General features: G+C 43.0%; 1 protein-coding gene across 19 annotated transcripts in view; it reads left to right on the top strand.

Annotated features, from left to right (window-relative positions):
* LOC6497902 (neural-cadherin) overlaps positions 1 to 22259 on the top strand; it is a 118378-nt gene that overhangs the window by 46223 nt on the left and 49896 nt on the right. For 9 of the 19 annotated variants that reach the window (XM_044716389.1, XM_044716392.1, XM_044716391.1 and 6 more), the window contains exons 3-12: positions 5082 to 5532; positions 5984 to 6200; positions 6262 to 7047; positions 7496 to 7729; positions 7789 to 7980; positions 9160 to 9171; positions 9763 to 9953; positions 14209 to 14398; positions 16250 to 16432; positions 17548 to 17734. In XM_044716389.1, the coding sequence (XP_044572324.1) occupies positions 5082 to 5532; positions 5984 to 6200; positions 6262 to 7047; positions 7496 to 7729; positions 7789 to 7980; positions 9160 to 9171; positions 9763 to 9953; positions 14209 to 14398; positions 16250 to 16432; positions 17548 to 17734 (2643 nt within the window). Of the gene's footprint in view, positions 1 to 5081; positions 5533 to 5604; positions 5763 to 5983; positions 6201 to 6261; positions 7048 to 7495; positions 7730 to 7788; positions 7981 to 9159; positions 9172 to 9762; positions 9954 to 11240; positions 11432 to 14208; positions 14399 to 16249; positions 16433 to 17547; positions 17735 to 22259 lie in introns of those variants that run through there. The other 10 variants (XM_032451704.2, XM_032451702.2, XM_032451701.2 and 7 more) reach the window with 4 other exon arrangements.

Raw genomic sequence — 22259 nt, 5'->3', positions numbered from 1 at the left:
TGTGCGCCATTTCACTTCATTTTCCCAGTCGCCGGCGTGTGTTAGTGCATGCAAAATCAGAGTCTGGGCAGGATAGACAGGTAGAACAAGATCTAAATGATTTTTTAAAGAGTGTGCCTTATTTTTGATTTAAAAGGACTTGAGTGTCTCCAGTGCCTCTTCATCACATTATACTGTTCTTCTTATTCTTCGAATTTTTCCCGCGTATGAGCCATGCTTCTCCTCGAGTCAATTCCGAGTTGATTGGGCAAATTTTAATTGAGTCGCAGCTTCATGCAACGGCGCGTGGAAATTAATTTATTAATGTTGGCAATATTTTCTCCCATCTTTCTCGGAGGCTCAAATTGGCAATTAAAGTGTCTGAATGGAAGGCCGGGGACAGGCAATGTTTCTTCTCCCTAAGCCGGGCAAGTGGCGTTTCCCGCTTTATGTGTCAACATTAGACTTGGCAGACGCGCAGAAATGCTTATAAATTTCAAAGTTTATTTATCAGAAGCGGCGCGAGAAATATGACACCTGATGAGGAGCGTGTTTTTATGCGAAATGTCAGTGGCTGCGGAGGCAGCAGAAGTCATAACATTATCTTTATCTGCAACTGCCAATTTGTTGGCAACTGCCAGCCACGCGGTGTTGCGAGACAGCAAGAAGATAGTTTGGCACTGAGAGAAATAGTTCACAGATAGGCTTGCAGCTTATAGCTATTTTAAACAAATCTGTAAGACTTCAGTAGGATTCAGTGACTTATTTTCTTGGGGTGTAACCCATTTAAACACCTCCGCGTCTTTCTGTAACTTTTATTTTGCTCCGTGTGCCGCCTTGCATATCTTTGCATTCGAAAGCAGACAGGCCTTCCCCGACCTCAGCCCCCAACCTGCGGCTGTCTAGTGAGCAGCAAACTCGTTGTCGCACCTCAGCTTCTGCGGCAGTCGCTGGCGTCGTCCCACCTGTCCAGGTGTTAACTCATTTGCGAGTCTGTTAAGTGACTCAATAAACGACATCTCAAATTGAGGACTCCACGCTGGGGCTGCAGCTCTTGAACACGCGCTCTGGCGTATCTGGCATCTCTCGGGTTGCGTATCTGCTGGCTGATTTGCGGAGACAAATTTTTAGTGTCTTGTAGATGTTTTCATTAGTCGGCCAAGGAGCATACCGGTTTCGGATAACTGACTTTAAAACTGGACCTCAAGTATATTTAAAATATATGTTTGCCTAGTACAGTGCAATAAAACCCATTAATCAAAAGCTTACAATAAAAGGAAACTCTCATAGCTCACTTTCTCCGATTGCATTGGATCCTTAGTTTTCCCCAGCTCTCCAATTCGATTATCCCTGCCTCTGTTTTCATTTCGGCGGAATCTTGCCACTCCGCACCAGAGCAATCTTGGCAAAAACTTCAGACCGAATTAGCCTCAGCTCCCGGCTGCTTCTCCAATCAATAAGCATGTTCAATATTGGGCCACGGTTTTTGCTACTTTCTTGCTTCGCCCCGGAATCCATTGTTAACAGCTTCATTAAGTCTTTTGGCCGTAAAAAAAAGAGAGCTCTTTCCCCCTGGCCCCAGAAAATATTACAGCAGCCATAAAAACATTTCGGGGCGGGAAACTGCTCAACATTGTACTTGTATTTCTTGCACGTATTTATTCGAGGCATAACCCCTATGCAATCCGCCCTATCACTCGCCCTCGAAGGAACTTTTTCCATTCAAACCGCAGCGGAAAATGAAGAAATTCATTTGGGGCGCGTACCTGGATGTTGAGCCGGAGAATAAAGTTTCGACTTCACTGCATTTTAATCAAGCCGAGAGCCACGAACCGAACCGAACCACATTCTGACCCTCTTGATTATGTCGAACACCGAGGGGTGTCAATTGTTCGGGATCAGGAGTGGCGGCGGATGTCGGGGGCCCCCAGTCACAAGGTCCCTCTGGCAAAGTCATAAAGGTTAAGTTGCCGTTAAATTGTGATGAAAAATGGAGAACATTTTTCGAGTGGCTGATACCAACAAAAATTGTTCATGGTTCTATAATTTGTTGCGGAAAGGATGGTATGTTTTCCGAGCAGCCTATTGTGCGAGAGGAGCGGGTTAAAGTTTTTGGTTGCCGATTATAGCTTCCTTGTAAGATAGATCCTGCAGTCTATAGCTTTAGCTTTATCCTGACTCGACTTTCATTTGTAAAAAGGTCGCTTAGAGTGTCTGTTTTCGAAACGTAAACTCGCAAATTGTGTTTATCCAGAGAGAAATGACATTAATAGAGCACGTAGCACAAGTTTCATTCGTCAATTTTCCTAACAAATTCAATTTCTATCCTCGCAGAGCTCCCTCACCGAGATTCGTTAGCTTCCGCTTTAAAAAAAATGGGGAAAATGGGGTGCTTTGTGGGCGAGGAGCTGGAAAAGTTCAAGCTGGCACCCACTCGAAGATGCCACCACAGACGATGAACCCGCATCCCCTAAATATGAGTCTGAGCTGTGAGGAGCAGCTGCTTTTCAGCTCCTGCTCTTTTCTCCCAGTGCAGCATCTCCCACTTTGGCCGCCATTGAAACAATAAGCAGCTTTGTTTGTCTATCCACGACGACAGTCTCGCACTTTTTCTCTCGGACTTTTGTTTCCTTTCCCCGGCGAATGGATAGAGATGGAGCTATCAAATAGGAAAGAGAGGGCTGGCTCTACGTGCAGCCACAGCAGTTTTCAGCAACTTTGAACTCGAGTCTTGAGTCACACTTGCAAGTTTGATTCCCTTTTAAAAGGAGCCTCGATTGGCTTGTGAAGTGTGACATGTGAATCTAATTGAATTATTTTCGGGAAGGACTATGCATTTCTCTCATGAAAGGAGGGGAACTTATTGATATTATTTCACTGTGTATAATAAAATAAATTTTATAGAGTATTCTAGCTTTTTTATTGGCCATTTAGAGCATTTCTTTTCCTTAATATTTCGCCTGTTCCTCCATTGTTGTCCCAGCCCGTCTGAAGTGCAATGCAAACGGGAAAACGGAGACAAAGCCGGCACAAACCCTCCCCAGTCTGCTTTTGGGTATTGCATTTAGTGGTAACCTCTGGGTGGGTCGCCGCCCTGCCCTTGCTGCTCCTGGGCCCAGGAACTCGGGAACTCCAACTCCTCTAATCTCATCCCCCTGGCGGCTAGCTTATGATGACAATGGCTTTGGCTCTAAGGGAGTTCTGCGGGGAGCAGGGCATCCCTGGGCAGTGATTACGAGTATTATGGTAGCTGCATGGCTCTGACTCCTCAAGGATCTCTCCGCCACGGTTTGCATCGCGTGTGACAGACACTTAATGTGCATACGTACGGCTATATGGCGTTTCTGATAAGAGAAAAGCAGCTCACGCCCGCCTAGAGGAAGCAATAAAGGAGCTCTGGGGGTTGTCGCAAAAAAGGGGGCAAATGTGGCAAGAACTTTCATTAAATTGGAATGAGTATGCGCGGAGATGATGGCTTATTATTGCAACATTTTCAGGGAATAAATAGAAGTGCTCTCTGTCTCGGATATGTAACTATACTACTATAGCTTCAAGTCCATAGCTTATTTAATCGCAAATCGCATTTATTCACAGCTAGGACTCCGTTCATAATGAACATCTTCCCCGCTCTGCCCGTTTTAATCCCACAACACACACATATTCGTAATTTCACTGCCAGAACAAAAAAGGCATTTCCCCCTTTCCTGGCCATTTTCCTACCATTTCCATCGTGGCTTTGTCGCCACGGAAATCCGCCATGTTGGCTGCTGCCTTCGCTCTACATTAGTGCTACTCACACACATTCTTGCACACCCAACAATAAAACTCCGTCCATTTTACTTTAATTTCCAGTTATATATGGGTATAGGACGGGTTTGCTTTATTCTGGCCGTTTTTTACCTGCTGGCAGTAGCACAATAAGCCATAGAAAAGCGTTACAATGCCAAGCTGGCAGGGAAATAACAAAAGTTGGCAAGAATCAGCAGAAACACTGCCAAGTTATGCCCGGAGCCCTCCCGAATCCGAAACATGGCATTTGCCTTGTGCATTTTGCGAAAAGTTTTCCGCTGCGTCTTCTTTGCAATCTGTTGAGCGGAGATGCTTCTTATTTCTTCTTAATTCCTAGCGTTTTTTCGGCAGCTTTGTTTCAATTGCAATATTTGCTTGCTCGGGCCAAGGGTTTGCCTCTCCTACCTGTTTGCAATTCACTTTGCCGCTCTTGAGAAATTACACATGCTTCATCCCTATTCGGTTTATTCTTTTCTTACTTCTTTCGAGCTACATAGAAGGGGTGTAGAGCTATACTCCGCTCGAATTTCTTGGGGTACCCGGGGTGGCAGGTAAATCGTCTGCTTTATTTGCCTGCTACTTCAGCCAGCCCGACAGCCACCCACTCACCCAACTCCCACAGACATCCACACGCCCCTAATAAGCGACCCTTCTAAGGGGCCGCCCCTCCCTTTTGGCGCTTCTTGTTTGCCCTAACCAACAACAACAAACAGGGAGCACACAACAACATGATTGGAATTTTCCGGTGCAGACATTTTTTGCAAAGGCAGCAGAAGCGAAAAAAGGAAAATAAAACAGAGCGACCCCTGCATTACTTCTCCACTCACCTTTCACTCAGAGCCCCTCCCTCCGAGGCCTTTTATTGATTTTTTTCAACGTTAACCATTTTTTTGGTAACAGAAAATATTCGTGTGCATGTTTAGTGGAAATTACAAGTTGGCTTCAATGGGCGGATTACTCCGCCAACTCTGAATATGTTTTAAAATTATTAGGGTTTGTTTAAGAATAAGAAGCTAACCTAGAACTAGTTGCAATAAAGCTCAAAAAGACCATCGCCAGGACTGCTTTTCCGGGTGATTGCATTTGAATGGCTTAACTGAAATCGGAGACTCTTAAATTGCAAAGCAAGGGGGGCGTATGTGCAATATTTCGCCCTCTGCCCCTCTTTCTCATGCTATTGTTATACCTCCCAAACCACTATCCATTAGTTGGGATAACAAAGGCAAAAGTTTCGGCAAACCATCCGAAAAAGCAAAACACAAACAAACCGAACATTAAAAACAAACTTCTCATGCCCTCGTCTCTCCTTTCAGCTGGCATCAAGTACACGGACAACCAGCGCGTCATAATCCTGGTGAAGGACGTGAACGACGAGCCGCCATACTTCATCAACCGGCCCCTGCCCATGCAGGCGGTGGTGCAACTGAACGCTCCGCCCAACACCCCCGTCTTCACCCTGCAGGCCCGCGACCCGGACACCGATCACAACATCCACTACTTCATAGTCCGCGACCGAACCGGCGGACGATTTGAGGTCGACGAGCGATCGGGCGTGGTGCGGACCAGGGGCACGGATCTGTTCCAGCTGGACATGGAGTACGTGCTGTACGTGAAGGCCGAGGATCAGAATGGAAAGGTGGACGACCGCCGGTTCCAGAGCACCCCGGAGGAGCGGCTGTCAATTGTGGGTGGCAAGCGGGCCCCCCAGTTCTACATGCCCAGCTACGAGGCCGAGATCCCAGAGAACCAGAAGAAGGACTCTGAGTAAGTAGGCGGTGGATGTTTTTAGGAAATGTTATCATTACTATCGTTTTGTTATCGTTGCGTGCTCAGAGTTAGATAAGAGTAATGCCTTTTCCGAGGTTGAAACAACAAGCTCGGAGTCGTGGACGGGCAGTCATAATTCCAGGGAAACATATCGCCCCCGGAGTATGCAAATTTCATTTGGCTGCTAATAAAAGTTATGCATAACAATGTGAACTAGACTGCGCCAAGTATGTGCCTCCACATACGTACTCTTGTTTGTTTTGCAATGTGTGGTTGCTGTCTGTTTTTCTTCATTGAAATTCCAATGGGAAAGCAACTGTCAAAAGGCAGTCGAGAGATTGACAAGCACACACGAATGCAGGGCTTGAACTGGCCCTAGGATGGTCATAAAATATGCAAGAAACTTTACATTTCCCTCCACTAACTTTTCTTTCTCTGCTCTTTCCAGCATTATTTCGATTAAGGCCAAGTCCTTCGCCGACCGCGAGATCCGCTACACCCTGAAGGCCCAGGGCCAAGGAGCCGGCACCTTCAACATAGGACCCACCTCTGGCATCGTCAAGCTGGCCAAGGAGTTGGACTTTGAGGATTTGCGCCAGCCCCACGTCTACTCTCTGATTGTGACAGCCACCGAGGACTCGGGCGGCTTCTCCACCTCCGTGGACGTGAGTTTTCAGACACATTCCTGCCCAAAACACACAACTAATCCCAGAAACTCTTCCTCAGCTCACCATTCGCGTCACGGATGTCAACGATAATGCCCCCAAATTCGAGCTGCCCGACTACCAGGCCCACAACGTCGACGAGGACATTCCTCTGGGAACTAGCATCCTGCGGGTGAAGGCCATGGACGCTGATTCGGGCTCCAACGCCGAAATTGAATACCTGGTGTCGGATGATCACTTTGCCGTGGACTCTAATGGAATAATCGTGAACAACAAGCAACTGGATGCCGACAACAACAACGCCTACTACGAGTTCATGGTCACGGCCAAGGACAAGGGCGAACCAGCCAAGTCGGGAACAGCCACAGTTCGAGTTTACACCAAGAACAAGAACGACGAGGAGCCCAAGTTCTCGCAACAGGTATATACGCCCAACGTGGATGAGAACGCCGGTCCCAATACTCTGGTCACCACTGTGGTGGCCTCCGACAAGGACGGAGACAACGTCCGGTTCGGATTCGTTGGCGGCGGCACCTCCTCGGGCCAGTTTGTCATCGAGGACATAACCGGTGTCATTCGGTTGCATAACAAAGCCATCTCATTGGATCGCGACAAGTACGAATTGAACGTCACTGCCATGGACGACGGGTCCTGCTGTGTGAACGGCGATCAGACCATCCACACCTCGACTGCAGTGGTGGTGGTATTCATCACAGACGTCAACGACAATAAGCCCGTGTTCAAGGACTGCAGCACCTACTATCCCAAGGTCGAGGAAGGTGCTCCCAACGGAAGTCCGGTCATCAAAGTTGTGGCCACCGACGAGGACAAGGGCGTCAACGGACAGGTGAGAGAAGAAATCGTATTTTTGTTAAAAACAGAGGCAACTGGAGGTCAGAATGCATATCCTTAAAGCCCAAATCGACCTAATTGGCGCATTAACCGATTCAGATTCTTGTTCTACCAATTTGCCGCCATCAGTGGCTCTTCAAGGACTGTTCTGATTATGCCTTCCCTAATTACATGTCCCCACCGTCCTGCACCCACATTAATTATACGCTATTTGTGTTTTGAGGCCAACCCCAACATGGTTATCCACACCTAATTGAATTACCACCATGTGTGTGTGATCCGTGGAGAGATTTCATGACGAGATTTAGCCATAATTTTCTTTTCGTGCCGCCAAGTTCAATGCACTGCAGAGTGCATGTCGTGTGTCGAGGTCAAACGCCTCAACGGCTCTAATCGCAATTTGTGTCAATCACTAAGCAAATTTTGCATGTTCTGGCCCACAGGTGAAGTACTCGATTGTGCAGCAACCCAACCAAAAGGGCACCAAATTCACCGTCGACGAGGAGACCGGCGAGGTGTCCACTAACAAGGTCTTCGATCGAGAGGGCGACGACGGAAAGTTCGTGTCTGTCACAGTCAAGGCTACGGATCAGGGCGATCCCAGCCTGGAGGGAGTCTGTTCCTTCACTGTGGAAATCACGGATGTGAACGATAATCCCCCTCTATTCGATCGACAGGTGAGTATTTACACAAAATACAAATAAATCATCCTCTAACTATTATGGCTTTCCTCCAGAAATACGTCGAAAATGTGAAACAGGACGCCAGCATTGGCACAAATATCCTGCGTGTCTCTGCCTCCGATGAGGATGCCGACAATAATGGAGCCATAGTCTACAGCCTCACCGCCCCATTCAACCCCAACGACCTGGAGTACTTCGAAATCCAGTCCGAATCCGGTTGGATCGTCCTCAAGAAGCCCCTTGACGTAAGTGTTTGCTTTCCGATCGGAGGCTAGAACTCATTTTTGTTACGAAACTCTCCCGATTATAAGTTTGCCTAAACCCTACTAACCAAGTCTATTACTTTCGATTATACTTTTTTGTTGATCAGAAGGAAAATCTTTTTTTTTACTAACAAATGGCGGATGCTTAGCATCTACTGAGCTTAGAGACTTTAAGCGGCTTGACTTGTAATCTATCTTATGTTTGAGTTTTTCAGTTTCATTTTCAAACTGCACCTTTCTTTTGTTTCTTATTGAAAGTACTTTCAAGACCGCAAAACAGTCGTAGGTGGAGTTCAATTTGAAGTGCAAGCAGTGCAAGTTTTTTTGCCACATCGAGCGAAATCTGCGTTCAGCTAATACCGAATATTTTAAGTTGATTCGAACGATTCTTTTGTTTAGTTTATAGTGCGTACATTGGCTATGAAATGAAAACCTGAACACGAGCAAAGAATGCCAAGAGAGCGAATTGATTTTTAACATTTTTTGAAACAAATCCAACTAACACTTAATGAGAAAGGCAAGCCCTGCCAGGGGTTGGGATTGAAACGCTTATAACCGAAATCTGCTTACTTTTTTTTGGTGATAGGCTCGTAGGTTTAAGAAAATTACATGGAAACCCCCGAGGGCCCAGACCCCAAACGATCACGAATATTTTTGAGCATCGTTGCCAATCAATTTTGAAAGAATTCAAATTTAAATATACTTTTTATTTGATAAGTAGTTTGATTTAGTAGTGCCACATTTTTATTTCCCTCCCATAAGAAATACTATCCCCAGAATATCCTCGAAAACAGAAAAACGAATACTTTTTGTCGAGACTATGCAATTTTTGAACGTCTCTTGCTGAAAGCTTAATATATTTTTGCCGTAGCTGAAGTTTATGTTTTTGTAATCAAAACATGATGTATTTTTGAGAAAGTATTATTTTGCATGCCCATGGCAAATGTGGCCCGAATATTTTTCCCCAGAAGATACTCGGTGGATATTGAGAGAGATTACTTGAAGTATTTTATTTTAACTGCACCTTTACTCATTTATTTACCTTATTTCCTGTGTGAGAGACCAGACGATCTAGGCATTTTAATGTTTTCCATTTTAATTTCCAATTTATATTTACATATACAAAATACGGTTCTATCGAATGTATTATCGTCGATCTAGGGTTGTTATCCAGTAAGTAATGCACACTATGCGTTAACTCTGTTACTGTGCTAACCCCTAAAAGTCGCAAATTTCAACTGTAAGCTAACCTCAAACCAAACTAACTCAAGGACCAAGAGTCCTGATCTTCATTGTTGTACATAGTGTCGTGAAGGAGTACTTCACTTCATCGTAGGGCCACTCAAATAGAGCAAGAAATAGTCTCGTCAAAAGAAACCCATAATTCTCCAACCATTTACGCGAACCGCCCTTCCCAGTACCTCGTAATAACCGCTGTAACCCGTACTAATCCCTCTTCCCGCTCCATTTCTGCCTAATTTCTTAAATATTTCATTTTTTATGTTTCATATATTGTAATTAAACTCGATTTGACAAAATCATTTATACAACGTCAACGATGCCCAATACACAAACCTAAAACGTATACGTAACGTAACCATGCTAACCTTTTGGGTTCGGGCCTCGACTACTCCCTGCAATCTGCAATGTTAACTCCCCGTTCTAACGCTGTTAACGCTAACACTTGGCCCCAAAACTGAAAACTATACCACCTACCACCTCCAATGCTTCAATCGAAATTCACTTCAATCAATCAATCAACAGCGCGATCGCTATCGCCTGAGGGTTAGCGCCTCAGACAAGGGCACTCCGCCCTCGGCCGCCGATGTCGACGTTGAGTTAGATGTCGTCGATCGGAACAATAAGCCTCCCATTTGGGATAAGAGCATTTATGGGCCGATTCACATACGCGAGAATGTCACTGTGGGTACGGTTGTAACATCGGTTAAGGCAAGGTTTGTATAGCCATTGAGACATCAATCAAATCAAAATCAAAACCCGACTCACACCTAACACTGAACTTTGAAATGCGAGTCTAACAACAGCCCCTAACATACAATAGTTAGAACAATTTTTGAGAAATAACGCATTGGCTAACATAGCATAAGCTTTCAACTACTTTTAGCATAAGGTCCTGTTCTGTTAATGCGGCGGGAGCTTTGCGATGTGAAAGGTCCTTTTTGGTGGCATATCGTAAAAGCTCTCCCCAGTTTCCTTTCAACGAAATTCGGCAATCAAAATTGAATTTCTGAGTCGGAATCTGTGTAAAAACCGATCTAAAATGGAATCGAAATTTGGTAACTTTTTTGATGCAAATATTTTCGCATTTTTTTCAACGGATGTCCTCGGTATATTTTGCTTTTTGCTGAGGCTCAACATGAAAGACTGACTTTCTCTTATTCTCTCCACCATACACATAATACCCATTGGATTTGCAGTTCCTCCTTTCTGATCTGTGACTTACCCTTCAAAAACTCAAGATCCCAACACTAACTAAGTGCCTGGAATATTGTGAGGATCGTAATGAAATTTTGGTGTTGGTTTTCATTCGGTGAATACGCTACTTTAACATGATATATCGCATTGAATTATAATCCTCCATACAAGGTTGCAGTTTAGTCGTAAGCTCTAGAAACAAGGTAACTACACTCTGTGTTCAAAAATGTTAAAAAGCAATAGTCGAATCGAAAACATAATTATAAGCGCGGCAGACTCTGTAAAGTATGCTATGAAAATTGTATTTATAAAATGCACAAAGCCCGGTTTTGTTTTGAAATTACTATTTAGTTGAAGCATTTATGATCCTAAATTTGATGCTGCAAATATTAATCCTAGCATATGAAGGTATTTATTTTTTGAAGGCTAGGGTCGAGACTATAAAATAATTTGCACTGCATTTGAAAACAGTTTTTGCCAAAGGCCTTTCAATGACTGTTATCGTTTTTATTCCCATTATTTTTAACTTCTCTAACCAGAGGTGTTGGTTTACTATTTTAATTTTTGTATCTTTTCTAGAATTTGTTGAAAAATACTCCAACTATATTATATAATTTTGTTTTTTGCATTTTTCCTGAACAAATGTCGTATTTACCAACCCGTATCGACGCGTCTGTCATTTTTGCAACGACATGCTTGATTTTGAACTATAAAAAAAAATTAAAAATAAAACAATGAAAACTATATAAATTAAAACCGATAACGATTTTTGATAATATTGATCGTGAAATGTATATAAAATACAGCGCGAGACATACAAGTTAGAGGCCATGGCCCAAGACAAGGGCTATCCGCCACTATCGCGTACTGTCGAAGTACAGATCGATGTGGTCGATCGGGCCAACAATCCGCCCGTCTGGGATCATACGGTCTATGGGCCCATTTATGTCAAGGAAAATATGCCCGTTGGCGGCAAAGTCGTCTCGATCAAAGCCAGGTCTGTTCATTTTTCGTGCAAAAGTTTTAACAAAAAAAAAAAACCAAAAACATCAAAAGAAATAAGTTTCATTCCATTTTGCTTAGTTGAGTTTTAAGACTTATGTATATTTTACCATATTATTCTAGGTGTTTTTTTCCTTAAAGTTTTATCGGTTTGTTGCCATGCCTTGCCATTATTTCTTTCTGTGTTGTGTGTTGAATGTTCTAGATGTTTCTTTGTGACTGCCTTGCCTTTGAAAATCATTTCGGGGGATCCCTGGATCCCCAACCATACTTAAGCCAATCTGTATATGTTTTATGTGGTCCCCCTATTAGATCCCTCTTCCCAAATCATCGCTCCCCTAGAATCCCCATCACTTATACTGCACTCCACCTGCACCAGTTGCTGAAACACAGCTGTAAGCGAAAACTGCACAACCACACATGTATATTAAATGCACCAATATTTTTTTAGACTTCTATTTTAATAAAGTCATATATAAAAGCTTAACAAGTACCTGTATAGAAAGGAGCTTTGAGAAATTTTCGATATAGTATGCTTACTATAAGTTTTTGATGGTTTCCATATAGAAAAGCCATTTAAGCCCAGCTTTGGTGAAGAGGAGAATATATCCTTTAGATCCTTTTCTGCATAAACTTGCAATGACACATAAGCAGGCTCACCGTCGACCTTTTTCGCATGATGAGCTGGGTCAGTTTCAATTACCTGCCACTTAGTGTCAGCCAGTGGCTAAAATAAAATGTATACATAAATCCGCTTCTGCTGCTAAGCGAGCGCCGGGAGAGATTGTGAGAAAAAAAGGAAAGTTTATTTTAAACAAAGTTTTGTTTTTTATAATTGCAATTAAAAAACTTGAAGCAGAGCACTTAAATGACTTTTGACCCGCCCCATCTCGGTTTTTTGCCTTGGATCTCCCCGGGCTGCGTTTTATCTTCGTGGCAAACCAGCCACATGGCACTGGCATTTTAATTATGCGTCAGTCCAAGTCAGTTTTTATATTATCCCTTTCTGTATTTTTGCCATGCACTTTTTCTCATGCCGCACTGAAAGCAAATGCACTTAAACCTAAATGCCAAGTAAAAAATAAAATAAAAAACAAACGCTGCATATACGCACCTGCACACACCCGAGCCCGAGCCTGCGCCCGAGTCTGAGCTTGAGCCTGAGCCCGAGCCCTAGCCTGAGTCTTAATCCGAATCTGGAATCTAGAATCTACCGTAGTGAGTTAGTTTAGTGTCCTTAGGTCCTTAAGTACACCTTCTTCCGCTCCCCCGTGCAATATTAAGGAAATTACAATCTATTAAACGTGCTTGGGTTCTGCTTTCCGTTCTGTATCTTGAGTTCTGTTCTTGCCCTGTTTTTAATGTGTTTAAATTATTTGGAATAAAAGCATTTTCCCCCTGAGTTTCTCCTTTGGTTTGTTCCTTTCTTCTCTTCGCAATTATCTGGTCATGTCCCAGCACAGAAATTTGTTAACAATATGTATATATACATTAGACGCCATTAGACGCCGGAGAGGGTTTGAGTGTTTTAGCGAGGAAGGGGTTTAAGGACTCTCGAGTTCGCCGTGTATATCATAATGATTGTGTTTGCTCTTGAGGCGCCACGAGTCCTCTAAGGCAGAGACACTTGGCAAGGTCGAGGCCACACAAAAATATGAGAGTCCCCGGAGATATCTGGGGCAGAAGTGCTGATAAGCTTGCCGGTTGAGTTGTATGATTTGTTCCATTTTATTTCAACCAACTAGCAACTAGTTTGTAATCTTTAGTTTAGGCTTTAAGCAAACTGCAATATAACCTTCAAAGCAAACCTGTTCTCAGTGTACAGACACTAATGAGTAACTAATCATTTTCCGACACCTTATAGTTTTCCAACACAATAAATGAAATCGAATTCGATACCAGCCCACCCACACGAAATTCAATCACAGAACAATTACAAACCAAACAAAATAAAACGAAACGAAACCTCCAAGAAAATTTCATGCAATCCACGAATTTCCCACCCATACGCTCCCCACCCACACACCCTGTCACAACTTTTCCCCCCTAACCATTCCGCAAGCCATTCCGGTTTTTCTTTTTGTTTTCGACAATAATTTTTTTGCCCGCCAAGGACAACATTTTGGCGCAGTCTGACAGTTTTCATTTATTCTTAAGACCCGTTCTTAGGGCTTTTTTCGCTGCCATCTTCTGTCAGCTGCAAGTGTTGTCCGGGCTGGAATGAAGCGTATATACCCTAGGTATATATATTCATCTTTTTGCGCCTAATTTGTTTTTCATTATCATGTGCCGAACCCATTTCCCAACACACTCAAATGGCAATTAGATTTTTTGAAGCCATTTGGTTTAAGTTCCGTTGGTTTGCCTCTGTTTCCTTTTTGGGTTCTCTGTTTTTTTTTGTGTTTAAGCACATAGACGCTTTAAGGAATTTTTTCGACGAATTTTAATGCGCACCATCCCCTTTTTGACTGCTCTAATCCTAAGAAAAGTTCCATTTGTGCGTCATGTTTTTGTATTTTGTCATGTCGCATGTTATTCATTTTTTGAGCGTCTGACTGTGTGAGTGTCCTGTGAAGCAAGGACCAGATCAAGTTACTTTCGCTTCGTTTTTTAAATTTAAGCAATTGATTTTTGTACTTAATCTAAGAACTTAATTTGTAGAGAACTCATAATTTCATGTAGCCTGTACTTGACTAAACACCATCCTTCGCAACTGTCCTGCTCCCTTACTAATATTGTTCTTAAATTGACCTTTGGCCCCGACGTCTGCAGTTCGGGTATCGAAGGGAACCCCACAGTGTTCTATCGACTGATGCCCGGGTCGACGGCGCAGACGAACAAGTTCCACACGTTCTACTTGCAACAAAGACCGGACAACGGCGACACCTGGGCCGACATAAAGGTGAATCATCCGCTGGACTACGAAAGCATCAAGGAGTATAATCTAACCATACGAGTCGAGGTAAGTTCCATCTTAGCACCAGAATTTCATCCAAGAAACCGAAAACGAATTCAATTTAAAGTTTCAAAACGTCTCGTACAATTCTGAGGCAGTAGCCGAAAGTTTTCAAGTTTTCTTAGGCTCAATTAGGCGTCGGGCCCGAGACATGTATTTGACTTTTGTATTTGGGAATGACTTCAAAATACGTTCGTAATTATTTGATTTGAAAAGTTTTAATTACTTGCGCGGGTTCTCCGCCCACTGCCCACCGCCCTCGCGTCGGGAAATGCAAATGCGGCTCCGGCTTCGAATTCATTAGAAACTAACTGATTGAGTGACTGCCTGACGGACTGCCTCCGTGGCTGACTGACGAACGGCTGATAGACAGCTGGTGGCGGAACGGTAATCAATTGCATTCCCAATCAATGTCAAGTTTTAGCATTCCGCTGCACTGGTGGCCTCATTAGTTTGGCCATTCAGCGCTCCTGCGAAGGACAAATTGTGTACGCCAGACAAAATAAACCGCCAGCTGAAATATTAATGGAAATTCCGGGCTAACCGCAGCGCACCGCGATCCGCGACACACTCGCTCGCTCGCCCCATAATGAGTTGTTATAAAAATTCAATTGCGCAAAAGATTCGCGCATTTCGTATTCAATGTTTAGGTAATTAAATATCACAAGGTTTCATTTTCATTTTGTGCAAATGACCCGCTAAAAGCTAATGGATCCCAACGGGTCTATATCCTTTGACGGGCGCTTCGCGGAAGGGGGCGTGGTGAAGGAAACATTTCTAAATGAGTTTGGAAAATAGTTTGCGGTTTATGGTAGCCATAAAAGTTTAAATATTCGCGTTTTAGTTTGATAATTTATTTGGATTAATTTTTAATCTACAGTTTTTCCTTATTTTTGTGGTTGGGAAATATGTCAAATATATGTTTCAGTTTGCTGGCGGTTGGCTAAAAACAAATTGGGAAAATGAAATATTTGGCTTTAATTTCAAGTCAAAGGATATAGTTTCCTGCCAACCAATCAAAGTATTAGAATATAGACCCAAACCAATAACTAATTACGCGCTATAACCGATTTGTTTGCCCAGTAATGTGGAATGAGCCCAGAATAAATAGTTCCTTCCATCGCTCTTCTCCTAAAGTGGTCTTGTTATGGCTGTGTTAGTCATGTTAGTGTAAACATACACCTCGATATTATATGCATTGATTAATGCCGAAATGTAAATGCCAAATTCTGTGAAAATAAACTTACTATATTGGGGTAGGAATACTAACTAGACGCACCAGCAGGCTGCCACAATTCAAATGCTTGCCAATAAAACAACTAATGAATGACAAGCTGCCAATGAGATTTGTTTTATTGATTGATGGCAATTGTTTAATCAATCATAAGCCGAGGGGAAACAGGCAGTCAGCACCGGCATATTGGTAAAAAATTAAAGGGCTTGTTTGCTTTTTACTCTAAAGTATTTCAGACATTTTTTATCAACCCGGCCTGCGTTTAACTTTTATTGAAAAGTAATATTCAAATATTTTGCCAGGACAGGAAGGGAACTCATTAAATCCACTCTTTTCATAGCTTAATTAAAAAACAAACAGCTAGCCGCGCAAAAAGTTATTAAACAAATTGATAAAAGGCAAAGCCAATACACTGGAAAATTGATTAAAAACTAGATTGAACGAGACTGGTGTTGAAAATAAATAATATTGTTAAGTATACATGTTTAAAATATCAATTTAATTTTAATGCTAATTGATGAGTATTTTTATTATTAATTGAAATTTTTTTCTCAGTGTAAAACTCTGTGATGGACCCTTTTAAATTGGTTTTTCCCCTTCTCTCGTTTCGTTCCACTTTATAGAACAACGGGGCCCAACAATTGGCATCGGAAGCGACCGTTTACATAATGCTCGAGGATGTTAATGATGAAATACCGTTATTCACCGAACGCGAACAGGAAACGGTGCTCGAGGGTGAACCGATTGGCACAAAAGTGACACAAGTGAACGCCATCGACAAGGATGGCACATTCCCAAATAATCAGGTGAGTACCATTCCATCCTTTCGCCTGCGTCCTGTAAAGTGGAGTTAAATTGAGAGCTGGGGGCGTGGGATCGAGCGGGGAGTGGGGATTTGGCCGGAAATGCCAGACGATTGGTACCAAATTAATGGCGCTGACAATGAAGAGTTGCGAATCGAAAGAAAACGAGCCACAGCCAGAAAGAGGTGTCTGACAGCTGGCGAGATGGGACGAAAACCAAAGCATATTCAAGGGGCATTCAGTGGACTTTTAAAGCTGATATTAATAGTCTTTCAATACTGAAACCCAATCCCTTATTTAAATTCTTGAAATTCCTTGAAATACCTTCTTAAACCTCTTAAATTGCTATCATCCTAGCCATTTCCCCGTCTTGGCCAGCTACCCAAAATTATCTCCCTCCGCCCCCAGCGACCCTTTCACGCCCTCGTAATTGTTTTTTTCTGCTCGCTGACCACGTCCTTCGTCCATTTGGCCATCAGCTGGCAGCTGGCTAATAAATGTCAAAGAGTTAACATTTTTGCACGCCTTCCAAGTGTGTGCTAAGCCCTTGGTGAAAGTCCAAAGTGGGAGACAGGGCGGGAAACTAATGCAAAATGCAGAGCTTAGAACCCAGAGCCGCGGGCGATGTCTTTTGTGATGAAAAGGGGAAAGCTACGGACGGAATGGGATCGGCTGCGTTGGGTCTTTCAGAAGGACCCCTCCAACCGCGCTCGCGATTATAATAATATGGCACTTTGGCGCTGGCCAGTCTCTTTTTTCTTTCAGCCAGCGAGCCAGTCAGCCAGCCACAATTTGTGTCCTCAAGCCAAGTAATTTGCATGTACGCGCGAAATGTCGGCACTAATTAGCGTTTTCATTTATAGTCCCAGCCACAGACCCACTTTGCGTCCCTGAAAGGTCTCACGATTTGATTATCATTATCGTTCCGCTTTAATGTCCGAAGCAGTAATTAAATTTCTCACTTTCCTCACTCTTGAGCCCCGTTTTTACATTGTCTCCGTTTGAAGTTATGTGTGTGCCGGGGTGTTGGCATCAGGCATCAGGACTATGTTTTAATTAACCAGAAAACCGAACAGAAATAAACCAGAGTGTCTTGTGTGTTGTGTATCGACTTTCAGGTCTATTACTACATTGTCGACTCGCCGCGTAACGAGGGCAAGGAGTTTTTCGAAATCAACCTGCAGAGTGGAGAAATTTTCACAAAAACCGTGTTCGACAGGGAGAAGAAGGGCGCCTATGCCCTCGAGGTGGAGGCCCGGGACGGAGCTCCCTCGGCCCGACCCAACAGCAATGGACCCAATTCAGGTAAGTGAAAAAAAATATGATTCATACCTCTTCTACCTTGATTACCAAGAAGTTATGGCCAAATTAGCGTAAAATTTAAAAAGAGAGTTTTACATTTAAACTCCCAGTCCCCTAGCCATTTGGCAAGGCCAGAAAAGTTTCAATTATGTATCTTTTTTAAACTTTCCGTTTATGCAAAGTAACAAACTTTTATCATATCAAGATCGGAGGACGCATAAAATAGTTTGGCTACAAAATGTTGTGATCTTGAGTGCGACCGAAAATGGCAGCAAATAAATTTGCCTCGAATTCCCCGAAACCAAAAACGAATTCGTTCAACAAATATTGGCCAACGAATTTGTGTGTGCCTGTGTGAGCTTGGAGTGGCGTGGGCGAGTGTGTTTAGTCGAGTGCATTTGGGGCATTTCATTTATGCGGCATGTTGACCAGGCATTTGCCACATTCGACGTGGCGGACATCAAAAACATTTTACGTCAGCCGGCCCGGCCTCCTGACTTTGAATGGCTAAGCTGGTTGGAAAAATATTTGACATAGGTGCGGATTGTTGACGGGGCTAGAACCAAGAACATAAAAGCATTTAAACTGAAGTGATTTTAGAGGATTATTTAACACAAAAGAAGGATACCGAAAGGGCTTTCGCTTCGAATACAAATTTCACTAAAAATTGGCTTAAGTTCCCGGTGCTGTTAGTCGTTTGTGTGCCAATTTTCACAGCCAACACAGTTTATTAAAAAGCAACATAATACGTTTCTGAAATGTCATTTTCCAAACCTGATTTGCTATGTGTGTTTTTCCAATTGTCAGACATTTCTATGGCTAAGCCTGGGCGTCATTGTTATTTGCTGTTCATTAAAAATTGCCCCTGAAATGGCAATCAATTTTTGTCCGCGTTTCTCCCTCGCTGAGCGTTGATTTTCGAATTTTCTGCGTTGCGTCGCTCGGCACGATTCGGTTCGGCGAAAATGCTTTTCAATTGTTTAATACATCGCTAAGCCGTACATAAGCCGTGGTAAATGGAAACGACGAAAAAATAGACTCGCTAGCATACTTTTCATCGCGGCACATTGAAAATGATGTGCAATCAACGCGCAGGAGGCAGAGGAGGCCGTTGGCCATGAAAACGAAAATTAAAAAGTTTCCATGTTTGTTTGGACAGGGAAAGGCATTGGCGGGCCTGGGAGCGAAGGGCTAGGAGATATATGTAAATTACTACAGTTGCTTCAGTAACAGGAGCTTGCAAATATTGATATTCATGTTGGGCAACTGCTAGGAGGACCGGGGGAAAAGTTGTGGCAAGGTTTCGGGCCTTCCAGGAGGCTTACACGTTTTTGTCGGCCCATTCTGCGGCAACAGCTTGCGGTTTTGTACTCCCGTTTGCCGCCGGACCAAATGCAGCCCGCTGTTCGGGATCTTGTTTAGAGAAAAGCCATAAACTATTGTTAAATGCCAGAGCCATGAGATGATTTGTTTTTCGTTTCAATTTTGTTTCGGTTTCGGTTTCATGTTCGCTTTCATTCTCTGCCTCGACTTTTGCTGATGCCAACTTTTTGGGACTTTTATTTATTGTTTTTAATTGAAGTTGCCTTATTTGTTTTTTTACACACCATCACGAACAAAAACAAGAGAGGAAATAAATAAATACATCAATACTAGTACTAGTGTGCAGGATGGTGTTTTAGGTGAAAAATGGTTTGCCTTCGGAAAAGCTAACATTCCGTTTCGGATTTCCTATGAGTTTCATGATATTTTAACAATAAATAGTGGAGGATAGCAGCTGTATCATTGTTATTGTGCTTTTCACAAATTTTTGCCTAGTTTTTCCGATGGATCTATAAGTGTAGGCATGGGAACGCCTTAAGTGGTCCAAGGCGGTGCCAATATTTTTGGCTATTTTCTCCCGATCCTAGAGCGGAACACCTTAAACGATTTGTGGATCGATTCTCCATCATTCTGCATAAAAATTTGAGATCAAATTATTTTTTAAATTTTTTTCTCAATTTTCTAGGCTATCAATCCTTCAAAATGTAGAAAGTGCATGGGGAGGCCAATATGGCTCCAGCGATGGCTATATCTTGGCCAATTTCAATTCGATTCTTGAGCGGAACACCTTAAATGATTTGTGGATCGATTCTGCATCAAAATCTGAGAACAAATTATTTTTTTAATTTTTTGCACAATTCTCTGGGCCATGAAAAATAGGGCGAAAGACCCACATCGCCTACAGTGAAGTCTATGTCTATATCTTTTGTGCGATTTGTGGATCGCTACCAGTGCGCAGTTGTTATACCCTTGCAGAGGGTATTATAATTTTGGTCAAAAGTGTGCAACGCAGTGAAGGAGACATCTCCGACCCTATAAAGTATATATATTCTTGATCAGGATCACCTCCTGAGTCGATATAAGCATGTCCGTCTGTCCGTCTGTCTGTCTGTCTGTCTGTCCGTCTGTCTGTCTGTCCGTCTGTCTGTCTGTTTCTACGCAAACTAGTCTCTCAGTTTTAAAGCTATCGAGTTGAAACTTTGCACACACCCTTCTTTCCTTTGCAGGTAGTACATAAGTCGGAACGGCCGGGATCGGTCGACTATATCCTATAGCTGCCATATAACTGATTGATCGGAAATGGCATAACTTCGTTGTTTTTCAAGTTAGAAGGTTGGGACTTTCTATGGATTCTTATTTGGTCCAACTTATACGATCTGCCAAATTTCATAAAGATCGGTCGACTATATCCTATAGCTGCCATATAACTGATTGATCGGAAATGGCATAACTTCGTTGTTTTTCAAGTTAGAAGGATGGGATTTTCAATGTATGCTTCTTTGGTCAAAATAATTCGATATGCCAAATTTCATAAGGATCGGCCGACTATATACGATCCGCTGTATATCTAATAATATAGATGCGTGGCGCCACCTATCGGACTGCGACTGAACTGCAAGGGTATATAAACTTCGGCTCCGCCCGAAGTTAGCTTTCCTTTCTTGTTTATTTGATGAAAGAGTACAATAAACTCCAAAGTTGAAGCTGAAAGTTTTTTTTAACCCAAGAAAGCACCTTATTTCATTTCAATTTATTTCCTGAGTCCTTACTCTTTGTTCTTGCTTTTTATTTTATTTATTTCCATCTTGCTTTGATGATGTTTTCTGACTGCGATGCTCTGACTGCATTTGTTTGCTTTTTCACTTTTCTCGATGGCGAAGTTGATGTATTTTTGCTCCCGCCACCAGCCATTGTGTGTGGTTTCCCTGGATCCCGTTTTGCATTAGAGCCGGGCAAACAGATTTTATTTGGTCTTTGTTATCCTTTGGCTTTGAGCGTTTTTCCTTTTATGTGGCGACCTTGTGACCTATTTAAATGGCAGCGATTTTGTCACAGCTGTGATACGGCTATGGCTCCAGATCCTGCTTGGATTTTCCGCTTCATTGGCAGATGGCCCGGAACGATGCCAAACGGAACGAAAAATCATTTGGCTAAATAACAAACATATCTGCTAACCCACACGCACGCACAATCAGACACAATCGGATGGACCTGGACCCAAGCTCCCAGATACACAGATACATGCATAGATACTCAGATACTTAGATACAGTTATCAATGGCTTGTTTTTCTTGCCTGTTTTTGCAGCTTTTCTTTCCGTTTGTTGTTTTGTTATCTCCGGAACGTGCTCTTTTTAGTTATGCATACTTTTAGGCTTAAAAGCAGCCAGCCTGCACGTACGTTCAACAAACCACCCCGCAGCCTTTTGGCTTCCTCATGCATAAATTTCGCCGGCGGGAAAACCAAACCAAATCGCAGACAAACAAAACATGACAAATGTCGGAAAGTTAAATTTTAAGCATCACTGAATGCGTAGAGAGTTGTTTGGCAGGACCCTAGGAAAAGGGATCCGATGGGGATAGAAATTATTATTTATCCAAGAGTTAGGAATTGAGCCACTCACACAGCCAGGGGAAAATTAGGACCCTCCTCCGGCACTCGTAAAAATCGCATTAAATAAAATAACCAGAATTTGCATGACATACTCGAGTGAATGGCCAGGGGCGACCTTAACAATGGCCCGATTGTTACACACATCATAAATTCCCAGAGATAGAGAAGCCGAGGCAAGACGAACAAGACTCTACTTATTGGGAAGCATTTTTGATGGCAACACCCTTTCGGGCATAAACGGTTCCAAGCAGTTGTCTAATTTCTGGGGCGGAAATAAGTGCTCGTAAAAAATGTTGGAGGCCATAAAATCGGAGGCGGCCACACCCACAAATACACCGAATATTTCGTCCGCCTTTCGGTCGGGAACTACGCTCTAAACGGTTTCTATACTCCCGTTCCATACGCGATAATGGCTTCATGTTCCGTCCACATCCTGGGCGACGTCCTGTCAGGCATTCAATTTATGAGCTTCTTTGAAGGGTCACAACAATTTGTAAATAGTTTTCTTGATTTTTTGTTTTCGCAACTTTAAACTGCTCTCGTGGCACATTGCGCATACGCCGTGATGTCATCAAGTCCACAATAAATTGCC

This window comes from Drosophila ananassae, chromosome 3R, assembly GCF_017639315.1.
Source record: "Drosophila ananassae strain 14024-0371.13 chromosome 3R, ASM1763931v2, whole genome shotgun sequence".
Classification (NCBI taxonomy): Eukaryota; Metazoa; Arthropoda; class Insecta; order Diptera; family Drosophilidae; genus Drosophila; species Drosophila ananassae.
Note: the sequence above shows the minus strand (reverse complement) of the source record. Positions and strands in the feature narration are given on the sequence as shown.